This window comes from Haplochromis burtoni, unplaced genomic scaffold, assembly GCF_018398535.1.
Source record: "Haplochromis burtoni strain Fernald_Lab_line unplaced genomic scaffold, NCSU_Asbu1 Contig_543, whole genome shotgun sequence".
NCBI lineage: Eukaryota > Metazoa > Chordata > Actinopteri > Cichliformes > Cichlidae > Haplochromis > Haplochromis burtoni.
The window spans coordinates 302498-322486 of NW_024582904.1; the positions used below are offsets into that span (position 1 = coordinate 302498).

Consider the following 19989-nt stretch of genomic DNA (forward strand, 5'->3'; position numbering starts at 1 on the left):
AGCTTCATAAGAACTGACGCCTATGGTATTTTTCACTGGTATTACTGCCACAGGACTTTATTTGACGTTTTGATGTTAGCCACACAACCGCAAACATATTCAATGGGACAGATGTTACAGCTGTTTATCCTCCTGTGTGTTTAGGTGATGCTTCTTTGTGGTGAAACAAATGTAAAGTGATCCCTTCTCTACTTTTTATCTATCTTTCACTATGAAGGTGTCCTCTCCCATTTTTATAAGTGTGTGTTGGTTCACGGGTTCACAGGCTGGCAGCTTCATAAAAACATCTACAGAAACAGTTTATGCTGTTGTATGCTTTACGCTTTTATTTTGCTCTTTACTTCTCTAATTGAATCATGTATTTACACAGAGACAAACGTATATTTTTTCTCTCTAACGCTGTCCAAGTGGGACCACCCTGGAGACAGCTTTAAATAAACGATTTTGAAACTGCCTTTTGTTTTTGTCCCACAGAGACAGAGCAGTCTTCCGGCCAGCTCTTTCTAATTTTTCCTCCTCCTTTTAGCCTGCCAGCCACTTACTCTTTTCTTGTTATTCCCAATCCAACTGTTATCCATCCAAGTATGTGTTCCTCTTCTGCTTTTCGACACCTCGGACGCTCAAGCCTTGTCTTTGCATTGCCTTTCCAAATCCCTGTTTCAGATGAAATATATTAGAAGATGTCCTATTTGACGAGAGCTCAAACTAAAGAGGTGGAAAATGAGAGATATTATGAGACAAAACAGAAAGGTGGAGGAAGATGGGGAATGACAAGAAAGAAAATGAAAGAAGTTAACATTTTTGACACATCTTCATTACATTTTCTGTAATACGTGATATGAAAGAGATGATGGAAAGAGGAGGTCCGCCTGTTGAACTTTACTTTCCATTGGAGGACGCTCTCCGCCCCAGAGCTCCACATCTGACTCTCTGGGCCTATTCTTTCCTTACCTTTTTAGCAAATTACCAAAAGAACAAAGGATGGACGAAATGAAGAGAAGATAAAAGTATGAAATTAAAAGCAACTGAGGAGCTCTTAATTTATATAATCAGACAACAAGGACTTTTGCACAAGTCTACTGCATGAGGATTTGTTTTCACCACTTTTTCTCTTCTTCAGGTACGTCTAATCCATTCAGTCATCATTATTTGACTTTGATTCTATTTTGTTTTTTTCTGGTTATGGTTTTTGTACCTAACGATCAGAAGGACAATAGTCTGCATTACTTTGCCTCATTTTCTGAGCAGCAGTTTTAAGGTTCCTTGTGTACATTTGTCCTCCTGGAGATCACAGTACAGTACTTTCCCTCTGGTACATGCATATTACTGTTTTGTTTTTTTCATTGGAAATTGTACACAAAAAGGAGCTTTCATTCTTTTAAGAGTGCATAATGTAAAGTTTAAAATGCCTGAATTTAACTTGTGAGGGTTTAGCTCAAAGGCAGCCCCTATAGATTTAGATATGATTAGTATGTTCTAATCATTTCATTTGAAAGTGAATCTAAGAAGCAAATGCACATCTGCATCTGTAAAGTCTGCAGGTGCTGGGCAGCAATGATTAACACAATGTTAAAAAACATTTGCAGGCTTCAGAGTCATTCACTGGTTTATCTTTTATATAATAATTTTGTCACATATTTTACCATAACTATGAAGTTTCAAAGAAGATAGCTGCTTGGAGAGTTTTTTCTTTTTTAAAATCCAGGCTGACAGTCATGTTTTATCTAACTGTCTTATGATGATGAAGAGTGGAAAGACCTCTCTCAGCGGCACATGTTATCCAGTGGGAGCTCATCCGTCTCTGGTTTTTATAAGGAAAGACACTTTTGGCCAAAATGAGAGGATCTGCTGAGTAAAATATGACATTATTTAAGACTTTTATAAAATTACTTTCATTAAAGTAAAGGATGATATTTTTAATGTATGTTTTTTCTGATGTCGAACAGTCAAGACTAAATAAACACTTTTTTGCGAGATTTATATTTGGGGCTTTTAGAAACGCATTAACAGGAACAGTTCAGAGTAGAAAAGAAAGTGTGATGGAGAAGATGAATGATGGGCAGACTCAAATCCAGGCTGCTTCTTAAAGGACTTGAGTTGCTTGTATGTGATGTGCAAGCTCTGCCAGGGGAGCTCCACAGATTTGCTGAGAGAAAAATAAATCATTTTATCCCCCGTGATTCATCAGATGAAACAAGCTGAAACTAACTTTTGAGCCAACTTGGCTAAAGGTCCTGTAAGGGCTCTGGATGAACTCAGAACAACTACAGAGATTGTACGACAACAAGTTTATTTCCATAGAAAATGAGTGTGATAAGTTTCAAAGCTCTGGGAAAAGTTAGTACATTCAAGTTAAGGGTGAAACAGTTTTAGCCAACTAATGAATAGCTTGTTTGGCCAGTTGTTCTTAAGCAGAACATAACAAATTCACTAATGTCGTAACGCCTTATTTATCACACTGTTTTATCTGTTCCCGCCTGGCTTTGAAATATCAACACTATTTTTGGCCAGTCTTTTTACTTCTTTAAGCCCCTTGAAAGTGAACACAGTCCAGCCATTTTTTTAAACAGGACGTGTCGCACTGATCACGTTTATTGTGTTAAGACAACAGTCTACATCATGTTCAACACAACACATGTCAGTGGTGTGTTAAATAGCCGCGCGCGCTGGCAGGGTTCATCTTCATGCTGTGCTCCATCTTTGAAGTAACACACACGGTCGTGTACTTAACTTTGTTGAGAGTGTCACATCCTTTTAGGGAGGAGATGAAGATGGATGCAGTTGCCTCAACGATACAAGAGCACATTGTTTATAGGATCGGGATTTCCAAAGTCTCTCTGCCTGGATTCAGTTCTGCAGATGTTGGCCATGTTTTCATCCCTAGAAGTCACAGCTATCTCCTTTAGTTTTTAGTGTGCGTATGTGGGTGTCTTTGTGTGTGTGTGAGTTTGGAGAACAAAGCTGTTTGGAACTATTTACAATACAGTATCCAAGGCTGAGTCCAAGATAAAAGGTTAAGGCATCCGTCTTTAAATTACTGCCGGGAGGCTGTAATGAAAAAGCCCTGATATTACTGAACAATCTGAGGGGGAAAAAAGGTTTAAAAAAAGTAGATAGAATGAGTCTGGACATAATCCTAAAAAGCTTTTACCATTTAGAAAAGACAAGAATCTGAAAGATTTATTTTCCTCACTACGTTAACAAAGTAATAAATAATTTAAAATGCCTTAAGTGCTACAGTATTTTTTGAGGTGCGCATCAAGAAATAGTAACTGCTTTAATTCTTTGTGGCATGGATTTAGCAAGGTACTAAAAACATTATTCGCAGATTTTGGTCCACATTGACATGATAGCATCACACGGTTGCTGCAGATTTGTCAGCTGCACGTCATTGTGAACATCCTGTTCCACCACATCTCAAAGGCGCTCTATTGGATTGAGATCCGGTGATAGTGGAAGACACCTGAGTACAGTGAACTCACTGTCATGTTCAAGAAACCAGTTTGAAATGATTTGACCTTTGTTGCCTGGTTTGTTATCCTGCTAGAAGTAGCCATCAGACAATGTGTACTCTGTGGTCATAAATGGAAATGGTCAGCAACAATAAACTATCATCTTTCAGTACTAAGGGGCCAAAAGTGTGCCAGGAAAATTCGTTCCACACCATTACATCATCACCACTACAACCTTTGGTACAAGGCAGGAAGGATGGATCCATGCTTTCATGTTGTTTACACCAAACCTGACCTTACCAGCAGAAACTGAGACTAATCAGACCAGACAGCATTGTACAATTTCGGTGAGAGGAGTAGCAATCAGTATGGACTTCTGTTGCTGTAGTCAATCTGTTTCAAGCTTCAGCATGTTATGCATCCAAAAAAAGCTCTTGACTTGTTCTTTTTGAGTATTTTTAAGATACTGTCTTCCTATCAGCCCAAAGTAGTCTGGTCAGTTTCCCCTGGCCTCTGACATCAGCGAGACATTTTCTTATTTAGAACTGCCACTCACTGGATATTTTCTCGTCTTTTGGATCACTCTGAAATGGTTGCATGGGAAAATCCCAGTAGATCAGCAGTTTCTGGAATACTCAGACTACTTCATCTGGCACCAACAGTCATACCACGTCCAGTCACTCAAATCACTTTTCTTCCCTATTCTGATGCTCAGCTTGACCTGAACAGGCTGTTCAAATGCAGAGAGTTGCTGCCACATGATTAGCTGATTAGATATATTAATGTTAAGCGGCTGAACAGGTGTGCCTAATGAAATGTCCAGGTGACTGTATTTCTCTTTATTTAGTCCACTTGCTTCATTATTATTGTGGGGTTTTAACCTGAAAATAACAACAAGCAGTTGTTTTATTCATACATGAACAGTGTGGTAACACAATCCCAGTTCCAATAACTAGCTTTCTAAAGGATTTTGCATTGTTGTCATGGAATAATACCTTGAAAGTGTGAAAGCAGATGTTAGACTGGACTTCCAGTTGAGATTACTACTATAGTAAAGGAATTATTCCCCTAAAGTTGACATAACATAATATAGACATTGTAATTTGCTTTTATTTGTATTTATTGATTTAAGTAAAACATTGTAAATCTTTTTTTTTTTTTACATCTTCACTTCCTGATTCTCACCAGCCTACCTGTCATTCATTTTTTCCAACCAATGGAGAGCCTTCTCGCCAACATCAGCTCCAGCTCCACTGCTGAGCCTCTCCTGTCACTTTTCAACTCACACCAAACTAACTGCAACACCTGGGACCAGGAATGGGGGACCACAAACCTGCACAGGTTAGCCCACCTGGACATGCAGCTGTATCAAGATTTCTACACCGTCTGGGTTTTTCTGATGGTAAGATCAAATGCTGAATAAATCTTATGTTACACTCCAGCATTTGCTATTTCTGTGCAGTTCCTTAAGTTGTTTTTACACTTGTTTAGGGTAAGCAGATAAAAGCAAGGACCCCACCTAAATAAATTGAATAGATTAAATTTACCAAGAAAAGACTCAATAATAGCATAAAATCCTGCACACAGGACCCTTGCACTCCAGAATATCCCAAACTGAGAAGACACTAAGCCTTTAAATATGCAAGTAGCTCTGCATGACCAATAAAATAAGGGTCCATCCCTCCCTGCTGCAGGTGTTTAACTGTCTGATGCTGGTGGTTGGGGTGGTCCTCAACAGCCTGGCTCTCTACGTTTTCTGCGGTGCCTCTGCACACTCTTCAGCCTCCGTGGTTTACACCATAAACCTGGCGGTGGCTGACCTGCTGGTGGCTCTGTCGCTGCCAGCTCGCATCGCTCTGTACCACAGTGGAGGGAGCTGTGTGGCCTGCTCATACGTCCACACCTTCAGCTACTTTGTCAATATGTACTGTAGTATCCTGTTTCTGACCAGGTGGGTGAGTCATAACCTCATTTGTCACATAACGAGGAGCTGTTATGCTTTTCATTATTTTTAGTTATGTGCATTCTTTTAGTTGGATGCTCATATTCAATGTGGTAACACACACAGATAACCCTGTGGACCAAGAGTTTGGCTTCTGGCTGGTCTAATTTCTTGATTTCCAGAAGTTCTTGTATCAAGGTGATATCATTTTGGCATGGATTTCCTTATACCGTCCTCTCAGGCTTGGACTGAGATGATAGAAGCTTTTGTTTGTGGAAGCCAGGCAAGGGGCAGCCAATCAGAAGAAAGTCAGGGTTTTAAGGAGTGAAGCCTTAAAGAAGCCTAGTATTCAAATTTATCAAAAAATAAATTTGAATAATATGTCCCCTCTATCAATATTCACTGATGGCTTTCTATTCAGCATCTGTATCGATCGGTACCTCGCTGTCGTCCACGCATCCAGTACCCTTCATCGATGGAGGACCATAGGAGCGGCAAGGTGTGTCAGTGCCACCGTGTGGTTCATTGCAGTCGTGGTCACCTACTCTTTTCAGGTGAAGAGACACACTAAAAACACAGCGCACACAAGATGAGCTCTCAGTGTATAAATCCACAAAATAAACCTAAAAAGAGAAATAAATTAATTGCAATAATTGAGTTCATAATTTAGTCTATGAATTGGTTAATGACACAGATTTCGTTGGGGGGCAATTTTAAATTATCCTGAGTATTAAAACTTATCAGTGATGACCGTCAATTAATCAAATAATGATTTTCGTGAGGTTGCAAGAAAAGTAGGAGGAGTCTTGGTTTACAGAACAGTCAGGATCTAAAGAAGAGCTGACAAGGCTGTCAAGCTGAGACAAGCTAAAAATGCTAAAAGGCTAAATCATGATAGAATTCTTTCTCCTTCTCTCTCTAGACCACAGCTTTGGAGTTCAGTTCCTCCTGCATGGTCCTCCCTGCCCTCTTCTATCTCACCATCCTGGAGTTTCTCCTCCCCCTGCTCGCTGTGGTGGTCTTCACTCTGCGCGTCACCTGTTTTCTCTCCTCCACCCACAGCGGGATGCCCCACCAGAGCAGGGTGAGGAGGACTCGTGCCATCAGGCTTTTGGCCACTGTCCTGGTGGTCTTCACTGTGTGTTTCACACCCTTCCACGTCCGCCAGGTGCTGGTTTACTTCCAGTTCAGAGTGGCGGGGGAGGCTCCCGGGCAAGGGGCGAGGGATGTGCTTGCCTATCACATCACCGTGACCTTGAGCAGCCTGAACAGCTGCCTGGATCCAGTGGTTTACTGCTTTGTGACGGACAGCTTCAAGAGAATGTGGAGGACCAGGAGAAGGGGAGGCAGAGAGGAGGATGGGGAGGTGGGGTTTACAAGTGGCATCGAAGGGGAGAGGAATTCGCTGAATAAATGCTCGGGTACGGCACTGGCGATAGCTCAGAGCATAGCCACACTAACGCTCACAAGCGCACCCCTCTCTACAACCAGCGCACACCACTCTGATTGGACAGGCGGCCATGTTTCAGAAACCAGTGACGGCACAGTTCAGAGAGACAGCTGGAGACAGTGACACATGTCGACTTTGTTTTGCTGTGAAACCAATGAACTTACACTGCTTCAAGTTTCAAAAGCTGCTGGATTACACACAGAAAAAAAAACTATGTATGTGGGGAGTTGATGTTTGGCTTGTGTTCCAGAGGCACCTCATCAAAGTTTGTGATGTAAAAATTCAGATTGACTAGGGGGAAAAAAAAAAACCCATTTTATTCACAAACAAGCTTTTTATTTAGTCATCGTTCTGTCTGGATACTTCTTTAACACTCTTTGTAAATTCCTGCACATGTGAGTTAAACAAGGCTTTACCTGTCCCTTTATTCCCTTTCTCGCTCTTTTTTTAAACTAAAATTTTTCCATTAGAAATAAAAACAAAAAGTTGTATAGTAACAGTTGTATAGTAGGTAAACTACCATGACTAAGTCATACGCTTTAGAATGGAAATACTCCTTTTGTGTACTTTTGTAGACCATTTATTTAACTGCTTTGATTTTTTAGGATGCATTTGACTCTGATTCATCAAGATGTCTGTATTGAGTCACACTGAATGTTGAAAGCCTTCAAAAATGACATTTGCAACATTAAAATGAAGAATAACAGAAAGAGTTATGAGCAAAGAAAAGAGACTTTCAGAGGGTTGAAGTCTCGAGACACATAAATAGGATAAATGTGTGTGTATAAACATTTAGGGGTACACAGTGTGATGTTCTTTTAATGACTTGTTAATAATTTTAAAATGATTAATTGGACTTATGTCAGCATCACAAAGACAGGAAATGATGAAAAACAAAAGCACTGCTTTGTTTCTAGTACATCAGGTTATTTGCTGGATTTAAATTTAGGCTACACTTTAGAGGCTGTGATCACACATCTTCCTCATAATTCAGGACTTGGTAGATGCAAGTTAAATGTTTAAGAAATGGATGCATCAATCAAACTATGTACTAACATAAAGTTACTTTATCATAAATTCATTTTCTTCTTCTTCTCCTTGTTTGTTTGTCTCAGCATTGCTTGTTTTTGAGTCAGTGTGTGCTATTTTTACTGACTTGTTTATCTTGTTTAGTATAATAAATGATATATATAAAGAAAATGCAGAGATGGTGGTGCTTTTTGCAATTAAAGTGCTGTTTCTTTGGCTGTAGCTGTTGTTAACAAAAGAAATAGTCACCTGCAACTTTATTAGGTACATTCTTTTAACTCCTGGTTAAACACTTGAGCCTACCTGAGTATTGTTGATGATCATCTCTATTGCTTTATGACCACAGTGTCTCCATCACCTGATTGCTGTGCTCAGATGGCCTCCACATTCATCAGGTCTCAATCAGGTAAAGCACTGGTAAAGGGATGCGGTGGAACAGGAGATTCACATCATGGATTGCAGCCAAACAAATCTGCAGTAACTTTGATGCTGTCGTGTCAATATGCACCAAAATCTCTGGAATGTTTGCAGCACTTGATGAATCTGTGCTACAAAGGATTAAGGCAGAAATGGGGTCCAACGTGGTACTAGGTGTACTCCACCAGAGGACAGCATCTCCCTGCGGTGGAAGAATGTCATCCAGAACAATCACACTGGCACTGATTAACAGTGGAGCTGTTCATGAAAAATAACATTACCCAATAACAGATTATGTTATTTCATAGCTGCTGCTGTTATCCACTGAAATATCTGTGTGTTCTAAAGCAGGGTGAAAAAAATTGTGAATTATGAATTTAATTTATAAATTAAAAAACGATTTATGACTACTCTCCTACACAAGATTTCAGTGGATTTGTGTATTAAGTGCATAAAACTCTTTGTTTAGTTTTCATTGACGATATTAGAGTCGAGCTATGAGGTGTCAGTCATAGCAGGAATGTGAGACATTAAATTGAGCGGCATTTCCCTCCATCATCCTTCCAGAGAAGCAGCAGGTCATCACAGTTCACGTTACTTAACTGCGATGACCTTAGCTTGCAACTTTATACCAATGTGCACACACACACACACACATAAATACTTACCATCAGCTGGCCCTGCTGCCACATGATGAGTCTGGGTTAAACACACACACCAGTTTCAGGTTCCTTCTCTGGCTTCTCTTCATGGAAACAGCCAAAGCTTTGACCGAGTGTGTGCATGTGCATGTGCATGTGCGTTTGTGTGCGCTAGAAATCTGATTCTGCACAACAAAATGTTTTTCCCAGTTTTCCTCTTCCTTCTCAGCGGTCTAACCGCAATGCATCATGGGAAACCAAATTAGCTGCTTTGAAGATGCTGAGTAAAGATTTTTTTTGGCACATGAAAAAATGTCTTGAAACTGCAGACCAGCAGGTTGCATCACCAACAGTCACATGCATTCCAACAAAAAACAAGCAAACAAAAACACGAGCGAGGTCACAAAGACAGAATTATTTTTATATTTGCTTCTTTGGAGTAAACCTGGTCGTTAGCTTCAATGGATCACAATTTATTTATTTTTTTAGTATAAAAACTAAATAACACTTTATATTACAGCTCACAACTAAGGGTGTAATTTCTATGTAATTAAGGGGAATTTTAACACATTCTATTTTTGAATTTTTATTTGCAACAATTAATTACTGTAATTAAATTTAAGTGGTTTCTAAGTAATCTTACACAGTGTATCAGTAATTTTGATTTGCGCCTAACTTTTAAGTAGACACAAATTATTCTGTGAGTAATTCAAGTACTTTGTGTCTCCTTTCCTGTAAAATACCCAGAATTTAGGCGCAATTCGAAATGACTTATCCACAACTCAAATTTGTATTTGTATGTAAATACAAATACATTTTTTAAAGTTGTAATTTTTAAAAGTTAATTAATTAATTACATTTGATTACAGGGGAATTACACCCTTAGTTGTTGTGCAGATTTCTGTTTCTGTTGAAGTGCAATTGAGTTTTATCATTTCTTCAGATAAAAATACTCTAAATACCTCCTTTACAAAAAAAAAGTACGATTTGGAAATGCTTGCCAAATCTTTATAATAAAGAATGAAAATTCTCTAATTAACATGTAATTAATATTTTACAGAAATCTTACTTTCCAAGGAATAAGATGCTCGTATACTTGCAAGAAAATGTGCATCAAGCCTGATAAAACCAGTCTGCTTAAAGCTTAAGACTCCCTAAAGATAATAAGTGAGGTAACAATATACAGAAGGACATTAGTGCATTTTATTAACATGTTTTTTAGACACTGTTATCCCTTAATATTTCATTATTTACATGTGTGGTAAAAAATTTTGCAATGTAATACTAATAAGAGTAAACTAACAGCTACACTCAAGATCAAGACCTTTCTGAGCATCTTTCTCAACTCATGTTAAACGCACTGCAAAGCATTTTCCTCTAAGTATTAAAAACGTTCTATTTTTAAAATGAATTTGTTTCTCTGATTATTATTGCATATAAAAACATGTATTTTGTGGCTATCACTGTATATTTATGTCTTTATGAAGTGAGACACTCCCAGTTGCAGAAATCTTTTTTGATCAAATGAACTTTTATTTTCATCCAGAGCAGATTTTTTTTCTCTTTTTTTTTGCCTGTATGGTGAGACCCTTCTTTATTATTGATTCTTGTCACATTTTGAATTCTGAGTGAAAATGCCAAATGATGAAAAACGTCATTGGTTGTTTGCTTCTGAACAGAGTTTAAGGTGCGTTCCATACAGTGTTCATCCAGAGTCCTACATATGAAGGCTCAAGCATATTTACATAACATAGAGATATATATACAGACTTTATATAGAAAACAACACTACTAACAAAAATAATCATCTTTTTTATAGCAGCAAAAAAGAAGAAACTAAAAGAGAAATATGTATATTTACATCTTTTTTTTCCAAATAACAAGGCATATTATATATAGTACACTGCGTATATTTACTTTCCCATTCTTTAAGTATTCATCTTGATTTAATCTCTATGAAAATCAAAGTATATAGGCATCGCTCTCCTCCGTCATTAACACACAGTTTACTAAAGGCAGAGCCACAAACACACAAACACGCATGCACAGAGGCTGGACTGACTGCATGGCCGTCACGCTGCTGCCAGGAAATATGAAACAGCATCACCGCGTCTCCACATTCATTCAGTGATGCGGACGGTGGAGAGCAAACACTGAAAATGTACAAAGGCCAAAATTTGACGTGTGTGGCTCTGCCTAGGATTCAAATAAAACACAACACACACAAAAAAAAGTTTCTAGTTGAATTAAAACAACAGAACAGAGACAAAAAAAAAAAGACTTCAGGCATCATCACCATCGATTCCAGAGCTAAGTGTAAACCAGGTGATTGCAGAACAGAGAACCAGGACCAAAAAGTGAACACTGAGATGACAGTTTTAACACACTGCTGTCTTTTTGCTTTGCCAGCTGTGAGAGGACCTATGCTCTCTCTCTCACACACACGCACACACACAAAGTCCAGTTCACCTGTAACAGCAAATAGAATAGCTTTAATTTACTCATTTGCAAACTAAATGTCCTTTATAGACAAGAAAGCTCAAAAAATAAATATCCACAGTTACTTGTTTTTTTTCCTCCTTTTGCAATAAAGTTCTACTTGTTTATTTATTTTTTTTTTTTTACTTATGTGCAAGTTCTGTGCAATGTCAGGACTCCCACCCTGGATCGTCAAACATCAAAACCAAAAACAAAACTCACATTCGTTGACTTTAAAACAAACAGACAAACAAAAAAAACATTAACATTTTAAGTCACCAGATGGAATCAGAGGTTAAGAACTCAATCTCCCAGCAGGCCAAGCGAAGCGGCTGAGCTGAACCGAGTCGCCGGAACATTCCAGAGTCTGTGATAAAAGGCTTGGGACATCATTGGAACAACAACCCCCCCACTTCCCCATAAAATCAACTACTTCCTCACTGCATTGGAACAGAAACACTCTAGTTGCACTTCAAGTATTCACGGCCAGGAGTCTCTAACCTACACTTGTAATGAAGGACGTCTCATCCTGTAACACATTTCTTCACTTTCCAGCTTGAAAAGTGATAAAGTGGATGTTTAAAACTCGCTCACCTGTTAGGAGTGTACTGACCCAGACCAAGCACAATGCTTCAGCTTAAAAAGTACATGTTGCGTTTAATTCTTTTTTTTTAACACGTTTAAGTTCAAACGAAAACAAAAAGACACAAACATCCAGCCGTGCATTAGAAAATACATCCCTGACCTATTACGATTAAAGAAAAGAGCTCGAGTGATTTGTACAGTCATACTTTGGTGTTCTGAACATGCATATCGTTGTCGTCGCATGCAAAGCTCCATAACCCCAAAGTTGATTTTTTTAATTCTTTTTTTATGTTTATTCAGAATATTTTATTGCGCTAATGGCTGCAGGGGGCCGTTTTTTAAAACATCCAATCTTAGCAACGTTTTATCTTACTCTCTGATTCAATGTACCTGAAAGTATGGAAGGAATCGAATTAGTATTAGAAGAAAATGTTCAACTTTGCACATGAGTGAAAAATCACAAACACATCCCCCCTCCAAAAAAACCATCCTCTGAATTCTCTTCTAAAGTCGCTCAAGTTGAAAAAAAAACCCAAAATAAAAACACCTTTTCCACTAAATGCTTTACATACGTTCATACATACAAACAGTTCTTTCTATTTAGTCATCACCCCCACTGCAATTTACATTTTGTTTCCCTTCAAGCTGCTTGCTTCAGCTGATTGAAATGAAAGGAAAACTGACCCCAAAATATGCACCACCAACAACAACCCTGCTCAGCCTGCACAAGCTCTGCACAGTACTCTGATCAACAAGGGTCCTTATTGCAACTAAAGGCCTGATTTATCGGGGCACAAACAACACAACACTTTAAAATGACTTTTTACATGTCCAGCATAATCAGCTAAAGAAACATTCAGAAGATTAAGATCTTTTAACGTCATCGCACACTCAGTCATCAAGGTCTTCGTATCTATCCCGGCTTTAAGGATTGCTAAACTCGGCAGTTTTGCTTCCTTTGCTGTGGCTACCGTAGCAGATTTAACCATTTTTCCCAAAGCCTTTTGACTGTATTGTAAAATAAATGTCACAACACTTCAATCAAAATTAGTGAAACTCTAAATTCTTGGTGCTATCTTTTGTTCTGTGAAAGTTACAGAGCTTAAAACCGGGTCCGGGTCTGCTTTGAAAAATATAGAATCTACTCTGTTCTTCTTTTGGTGATGTGAACCTTGTGACATTTCTTTTCCAACAATGTGCAGTGAGTGGGAAACTTTATGCTGACAGTATCTTTTTTAAAACAAACAAACAAAAAAATAAGCGAAAAAGTAAAGAAAAGGAGAACAACTCTGTTTCCTTTTTCTTTTCCTCTCTGGTGTTTGGTTTGTCGCTCCTCAGCTAGTCTAACATGCAGCATAGGTTAGTTTGATTAGTCAAAACAAACAGAAACATCACTGTGGTTCCTCACTAAATCTTGAAAACAATATTTGATTGTAATGCCCCATATACTGCACACACTGCATCTAGGCTCTTACTTTCACGCTTGTCGAATTTCACCCGGTAAACATGCGTATGTTTTGACTGTCGTTTTATCGTTCGATATACATGCGACTTTATTCTCATGCTCAATATTTCTGAGCAGATCCTCTGGATTATTGTCCTCTTTCCCCCGCGTTGAAGGCTGAATTAAAGATTTTGTCAGTCCTGCCATATGAAAGAGGGCAACAGCATCAATTTCATGGTCAATCAATTCCCCAGGAACCAGGCTTCGGGCTTGCGATTTCAAAAAATGCCACTTCCAAAAGTCTTTAGAGTCTTAAAGCTAGTGTCGCTGCAATGTCCCGCAAAGCCGACTGTGTTGTTGGGGTTGTTTTGGTGTTTTAAGTCAGCAGACACACACATTCTCGTAAATCAGCGTCCACATCACGAAGCAAAAACTCAATCAACCTGACTCCACAGTGCGGAAGAACGATTTTCAGCATTTTGTAATGATTGCAGCTTCAAGGACTAATGTTCATCGATAGAGTTCATTATTAGGGTGTTCATTCGATTGTGTTGAACTTAGATGAGGAAATGTGAGCGTGTGAGGGTTTGAATGAGTATGTATGTGAGTCCCCTGAAGTTTCCTGTCCAGGTGGCTGCTCAGTAGCACCTCCTAGAGGCCCTGAGAGACAGGAGACAACCTCTCCTTAAAACGACGGCCAATTAATTACTCAATCCTGGACGACCCTGACGGATTGATCAAAAGTCCGTAAGGGATAAGTGGAAGGAACTTCGTCAACAGCTGAAGCGGCACTGGGACCAGAATGACTTTTGTTGGGTAAGTTGGTCTAATGTGACGCTGGTCCCATGGTAGACTGTGATGTTTTCTTCAGTGTGACATTAAAAATTAAAAATAAAAACCCTTTTAAAGCCAGAACAAACGCCAAGAGTGGACCAAAGCAAATCCACATCAAGGCACACCTTCGAGTCTTTTCCATCAGCAATAACAAATCAAGTTGTTTCTGCAGCAAAGTGTCTGTCGGCGCAGTCAACCAATCACAGAGCAGACTCATTTTCCACCTGACAGGAAGCAGTAGTGCTGGTGGCCTTCCCCTCCTTGTTGAGTTTCAGGAAGCTGGGTTTCTCAATCACTACGGTAACAGCCCCTTCGCCGCTATTGGGATTTTCCAGCGATGGCAAAATCCGTTTCTCTGAAGCTTTGGCTGATTCCCCGTCCCTGCCAATTGAAATAAAATTTGTTAGGACTTCACAATGGGCTTAAAAACAGCTACAGATTAAGTATGTCAAATGAAACAGTCTCAACGTTAAGCTAACTTAAAGCGCAGGCATGAGTACCATATTTAGGCCTTTATCTATAGAAGTTTCTTGTATGATGTCATGCACAAATTGCCTGAGAATTTGCTGCCACACTAGATGTGAGGTTGCTAGGAAGAAATGTGTTTTCCTCAACTGATGAGCAAGTGGTTGCTGTAGGTTGCTGGCTGCTGCTAGTTGAAACTGGTCCCAAAGTAGGTGCTACATCGAAAACTTCCTTGTAATGGCTTTAACTGCTGGCAGGCTGCAACAGTTAATAGTATTTTCCATGGAGCACAGCAATCCATCTGCAAATACTCACTAACAACTCACCATATGGTAGTAAACTTGAAAAGGTTCACTTTCAAAGTAAAAGTTGTGCATTAGCACTGCAGTCGTCACATTTTCATGGAGTAGTTGGAGTCTAGTTGGAGTAGGCCTGTGTGACTGGGGCTATGTTTCACAGCAACTGTCATCAACCCTGAGCAGTTTTTTCCTAGCAACCTTTGATAGCCAGATGGTTGAGGACAGGTCCCTAAGTCTAGGTGACTGGTTCCTTATGTGGTTTAACCTACATTGTCCCACTTCCAAAATGGCAAGCAAGTTAATGTCATGTTAGTGATCATCTGACTGCAAAACCTCAGTAGAGGCCTATTTCTTAGTTTGTGTGTGTATTGCTTTATGGCTAAGAACGTGTAGTTTTCTCACCCGTTGTTTGGAGTTGGATAAATAACCAGGAAGCAGGCAGTAAAGAATCCAAGGAGGGAGCCCCCAGAGGCCACCATGGGAATGACACGAACGCTGCCAACAGCTTCCACTACAGAACCCAGAGCTGAGGCCACCAATATCTGGCTGATGTACACCTGAAGAATCACAACACAGTTTTCTCGATACAATATATGACATGAATGTAAGTGGCAGAACTAAATAACTTTATTCGACGCTCACCTGACAGGACAGGATGGCACAGTCGATGCCAAAGCCTCTGCGAGAGTTGCCAGGACTGTGCTGGATATACTGAAAAATGCAAAGAAAGTTATTAGTCCCAAAAGACATGATAATTATCTTCTAACAAAAAAAGTAGATTACTAGCTATTCTTTAACTATGCATTAATTCATATCTTTGTAGATTCATATCTATATTAGATCATTCAGCCTTTTTAATTGAATATATCTGTACCGCTTTCATTTCGTGATATTGTCCCAGTAGAGCATAAGGACAGTAGGAGATACTCATGGAGATGATGCCCATGCTGCTGATCATCACCATGGCCACGTACACATTAGGGAAAATTGCCATGACTGCAGTTCCTATGAAGGAAAACACAAAAAAGAGGGAGATTAGGGCACTACTGACTATCCAGTGTGCTTTTCTACTCTACTGTGGTCTATTAATGCAGTTCATACCTATGGAGAATCCAAGTGTACCCAGGATGTAGATAACCTTAATGCTCAAGTCAAAGTTGTCGAGATATTTTTGAAGAATAGCTAGAAAAGAGAGATTTGTGGATTGTTTACTCAAATGATTAAAAGAAAATCCACTTTCTAACCAGGAAAACTGAATGATGTGAGCATGTGCTCTTGCGCATGGCTACCTGAACATGTAGCTGCAGTCATGGCATATATACCCAGGCCCCAGCATCCCATCTGAACTCCTTTGTGATAGTTATCCAATAAGGTCGAGTTAGAAGGAGCCTGTGAGACAGAAAACTGGGCTTAGTTACATCACTTTTTACGTAAGATGGAGACTGTTTTGCTCTTTTTTTATCCTCCTGCAGCAAAATAAATGACAAAAATCAGAGAAATGAAAAGAAGCCTGTGCAAAGCGTTTAAAAAAAAAAGAAAAGACAAACTGAAAGAAGATTGATAAATGTTTTTAGGATAAATAATTTAAAAAAAACACGATTATGTTGGTAAAGTAAAGTGAGGTGAAGTGAATGTATGTATATCTGTGCATTTTTGACTGTTTCTCATACTTTAGGATCTCCGTGGTAGATGACTTGTCCCATGAAGTCGGTGAAGAAGACCGCCTCTGCAATGATGGAGAACCAGGTGAGCAGGTGACAGGCACAAAGCCGCAGCAGCTCCTGGGGCATCTTTAGCATGGAGAGCCACAGCAGGCGCACGGTGGTCTCAACCTGAGGGGAGAAGATAAAACATCACACATTACGGTTACCAGCGAGGACAAACTATACAGACTCGTTAAGCATCACACCCCTCCATCCACACACCTCGCCCTCTTCACTCTCCGTGTCCCCGCTGGAGGAGTTGGTGTTCCCGCTGCGGTGTCTGTTCCTCTGCCTGTTCCTCCTCCTGTGCCTGGCCTCCACTTCGTACAGGTCATTCATGCTGCGGGACGGCTTGATGAGAAAAGCTGCATTGGCTCGGCGGTAGCGGTAACGATGATTACCCACGCGGCCGTAGTAAGAAAAAGTGCAGGACGGCTGGCGGTAGAAGGTGTGGCGGTGGCGTGACTGTCTCATAGGAGCTCCAGTACTGGCAGCTGGATGAAGAGAGAGTTTGTTAATGGGTTCATCTTTTAATAACTACTATAATAACACTGTAGGGAAATTATCCAGGTCTTTCATGCTAAAATTTAAAGAAACTGATTTAGCATTATTGTGCTATTTTTCTAAACTAAAGATGTTTATATCAGAACAATTTCACATGAGCAAATTTGACTTTCCCAGTATAACTAAATATTACTGCGTTAACATATATCAACAACATGGCTATAATAACGTAAAGATGCTGACCTTTGACCATTCCAGCACGGTGTGCCTGTCCTTTGGAGCTCAGCCTGTTAGTGCCAAGTCTGTCAGTATTAGTAACGCTGGCTAACAGCCGCCCGTTCAGCGTCCGCTGCTCGTTGAGCTGGTTGTTCAGCAGCGCCTCCTGCCCATCGTCATTTTCCATTTCTTGCAGGAAAGCTGAGAGGCGGGAAATCCTGGGGGTGGTAACATTCGTTTGATTGCTGCTGTTTTGGGGGCGGAGGAAGTCTTGACTTCCCGTGCTGCTGCTGCGTCTGATGCTGGCGAATCGGGGGGGTGGGGTGCTGCGATTGGGGTTGAAGAAGGATGCGGTCGTGGAGGGTGAGCCGTGATAGGGCGAGAGGTGATCGGTGAAGATGGAAGGCTCTATGTGGCACAAGAACATCGCATCGTGGTCAAGGTGATCGAGGGTTGCGTCTGCCATGGCGAGGACGCTGTCGCTTTTACCTGGAGAAAGAAGAGGGGGAGGTGATGCGATCAGTTTAGGTGTCAGAAATTTAGAGAAAAGCGAAAGAAACAGGGCAGAGAAAAAGGGATGAAGTTACAGCTGCCCCGTCATGACTGAAAAAAAAGAGAGAAAGAGCAATGAAGCATTTTTATAAGTGGAAATAAAAGTCTTTGTGACATATGGTCACACGGATCCTGAACTTCCTTTTGCTCTCTTTTTGCCTAGGAAACATAAAAACCAAACACCAAAAAGTATACATATGTTGCTAACTTCGGGTTTATTTGGATTCCCTTGGCACAGTGACCATCTTTTTTTGATCATTTGAATTGAAAACCATTTAAAATAGATTTTGCTAATTTAAAAAAAAACAAAACAGAAGTTTCTGAACTTACTTCTCACAAGCTCCACCTCTAGGAAGTCCATGTCTCCATGCTCTGACTGGTCATCTTCGTATGGGTCATAGAGGTCGTAGCTCTCTACCGTATCATCCTCACCGATCATTTCTAATTTGGCGCCGAGAAGTCCAGCCCTGCCATTGGCCGATGTTTGAAGGTGGGCAGGATCCAGACTTTCCTGTCGAGAGAGCAGTGAAAGGATGTTTTCTGTGAAGTCACTGAAAAAGTCTATTTCTGCTAAAACTGAACTTCACGGTTCAGTACCTGCTCGAGCCTGTCGTGTTGCGGCGAGTACTGCTGCTCCTCGATACTTAAGAGATGCAGCACGACGGAGACAGAGAAGAGGATGGCTGCAAAGAAGAAGAGGATCTGCTCCTGCGACTTGAAGACTGCTCCGAGGAACGTGTGCGTCCAGTCCAAACCTCCAAGCGCGTAGCCGACTGCGCCGCCTAAACCTGAGGGCAAGAACACACACAACAAACACGCGACAGGTGAATTCTGCTCTTTCGCAGTAATGGCGGAAAATATTTTATCGCTGTATTTATCATCAGCTGTACCTGCAGAGGCGGCGTGGATATTCAGTGCCATGTCTTGCTCCTCTGTGTCTGCCACGTCTAACAGGTATGCTCTGATTGGTCCCTCTGTGGCATCCGCACAAAAGTCCAGCACCACCACACCCAGCACAGTAAGAACAATCCCTATTGGTTGTCTCCCCTGCTCATCACCGAGTGACAGACCTGCCAGAGAAACACAGAGATGATTTTCAGAGCTTATCTTACTTTAGGTTTAGAAATACAAAAATAAAAAGGCCAATAATTATCAAGAAGAAATGTGTAGCACAACGAAAAAAATAAATTAATTTATGTTGATGTAACCAAGCATGGTAAGAGCTAACAGCACATTACTGAATGACAATAGCAGCTATAGACACAAACAGGTCACTGCACATTTCCCATACTGCGTTGCATGTCGTGTGTGACCTTGTGTACCACATGACATTTGTGACCCGGTCTGCCCCCCCCCCCTGCACCCCGAGGGCCTGAAGCTGTATAAATGTATGTGAACAACACAGTGTGCAGTGGGGTGTGTACTTTGAGTGTATTGTGTGTTGTTGAGGCAGTGTGACTAAGCATGACAAACTCAAATCCATTAACGTCAGGGAAATAGAAACATTCGTAGAAAGAACAGCGGCGTGTCAGTATGTGCGCTTGTGTACATGCGGGTGTTTTGTGTATTTGTGTGAATGCGTGTGTATAGGGGGTGGGAGGACAATGGAGCCACGGTACGCACTAGCAAGGCACCCAGACAGGAAGTGAACTGTGATTGGTAGAAAGGGGGAAGCAAACAGGAAGCATTTCCCTGTGAAATGCCTGCTCTTGTGTTCCCATGTCAACACACACACTCACTTACAGCTACACACACACACACACACACACACACACATTCATTCACAGGTTACTACAGCTTTCCCATGTCGTCCTGGCTCATTCACACACATTCGCCTATACTTACATGGAAACGCACACGTTCTCTTATTTATTCACTCATTTCTCTCAGACAGGTCACTGTTTGTTTCCCACGTTAACCCTCCCAGCACAAACACACACACACACACACACACACACACACACACACACACACACAC

General features: G+C 40.5%; 2 protein-coding genes across 2 annotated transcripts in view; one reads left to right on the plus strand and one right to left on the minus strand.

The window, feature by feature from the left end:
• Positions 1-143: 143 nt before the first annotated feature.
• On the plus strand, positions 144-8014 carry LOC102308378 (G-protein coupled receptor 20). Its single transcript, XM_005947735.3, has 5 exons — positions 144-1120; positions 4641-4854; positions 5147-5403; positions 5816-5948; positions 6317-8014. The coding sequence occupies exons 2-5, from the start codon at positions 4669-4671 to the stop codon at positions 6965-6967; spliced, it is 1227 nt and encodes a 408-aa protein (XP_005947797.1). The 5' UTR covers positions 144-1120; positions 4641-4668; the 3' UTR covers positions 6968-8014.
• A 2427-nt stretch (positions 8015-10441) lies between these two features.
• The window catches only part of LOC102307839 (solute carrier family 45 member 4), a 40322-nt gene continuing 30774 nt past the window's right edge, over positions 10442-19989 (minus strand). The window contains exons 4-15 of the mRNA XM_005947734.3: positions 18902-19081; positions 18609-18799; positions 18342-18522; positions 17487-17948; positions 16962-17233; positions 16707-16868; positions 16326-16425; positions 16138-16218; positions 15911-16041; positions 15679-15747; positions 15439-15593; positions 10442-14653 (exon numbers count right to left, since the gene is read on the minus strand). Coding sequence (XP_005947796.1) covers positions 14473-14653; positions 15439-15593; positions 15679-15747; positions 15911-16041; positions 16138-16218; positions 16326-16425; positions 16707-16868; positions 16962-17233; positions 17487-17948; positions 18342-18522; positions 18609-18799; positions 18902-19081 — 2165 coding nt within the window. The 3' untranslated portion in view covers positions 10442-14472. The remainder of the gene's footprint in view (positions 14654-15438; positions 15594-15678; positions 15748-15910; positions 16042-16137; positions 16219-16325; positions 16426-16706; positions 16869-16961; positions 17234-17486; positions 17949-18341; positions 18523-18608; positions 18800-18901; positions 19082-19989) is intronic.

Coding starts and splice junctions, on each gene's coding strand:
- LOC102308378 (XM_005947735.3), top strand. CDS start 4,669: ATGGAGAGCCTTCTCGCCAACATCAGCTCCAGCTCCACTGCTGAGCCT. Junction 4,855..5,146: donor CCGTCTGGGTTTTTCTGATG/GTAAGATCAAAT, acceptor TCCCTGCTGCAG/GTGTTTAACTGTCTGATGCT. Junction 5,949..6,316: donor TGGTCACCTACTCTTTTCAG/GTGAAGAGACAC, acceptor TTCTCTCTCTAG/ACCACAGCTTTGGAGTTCAG.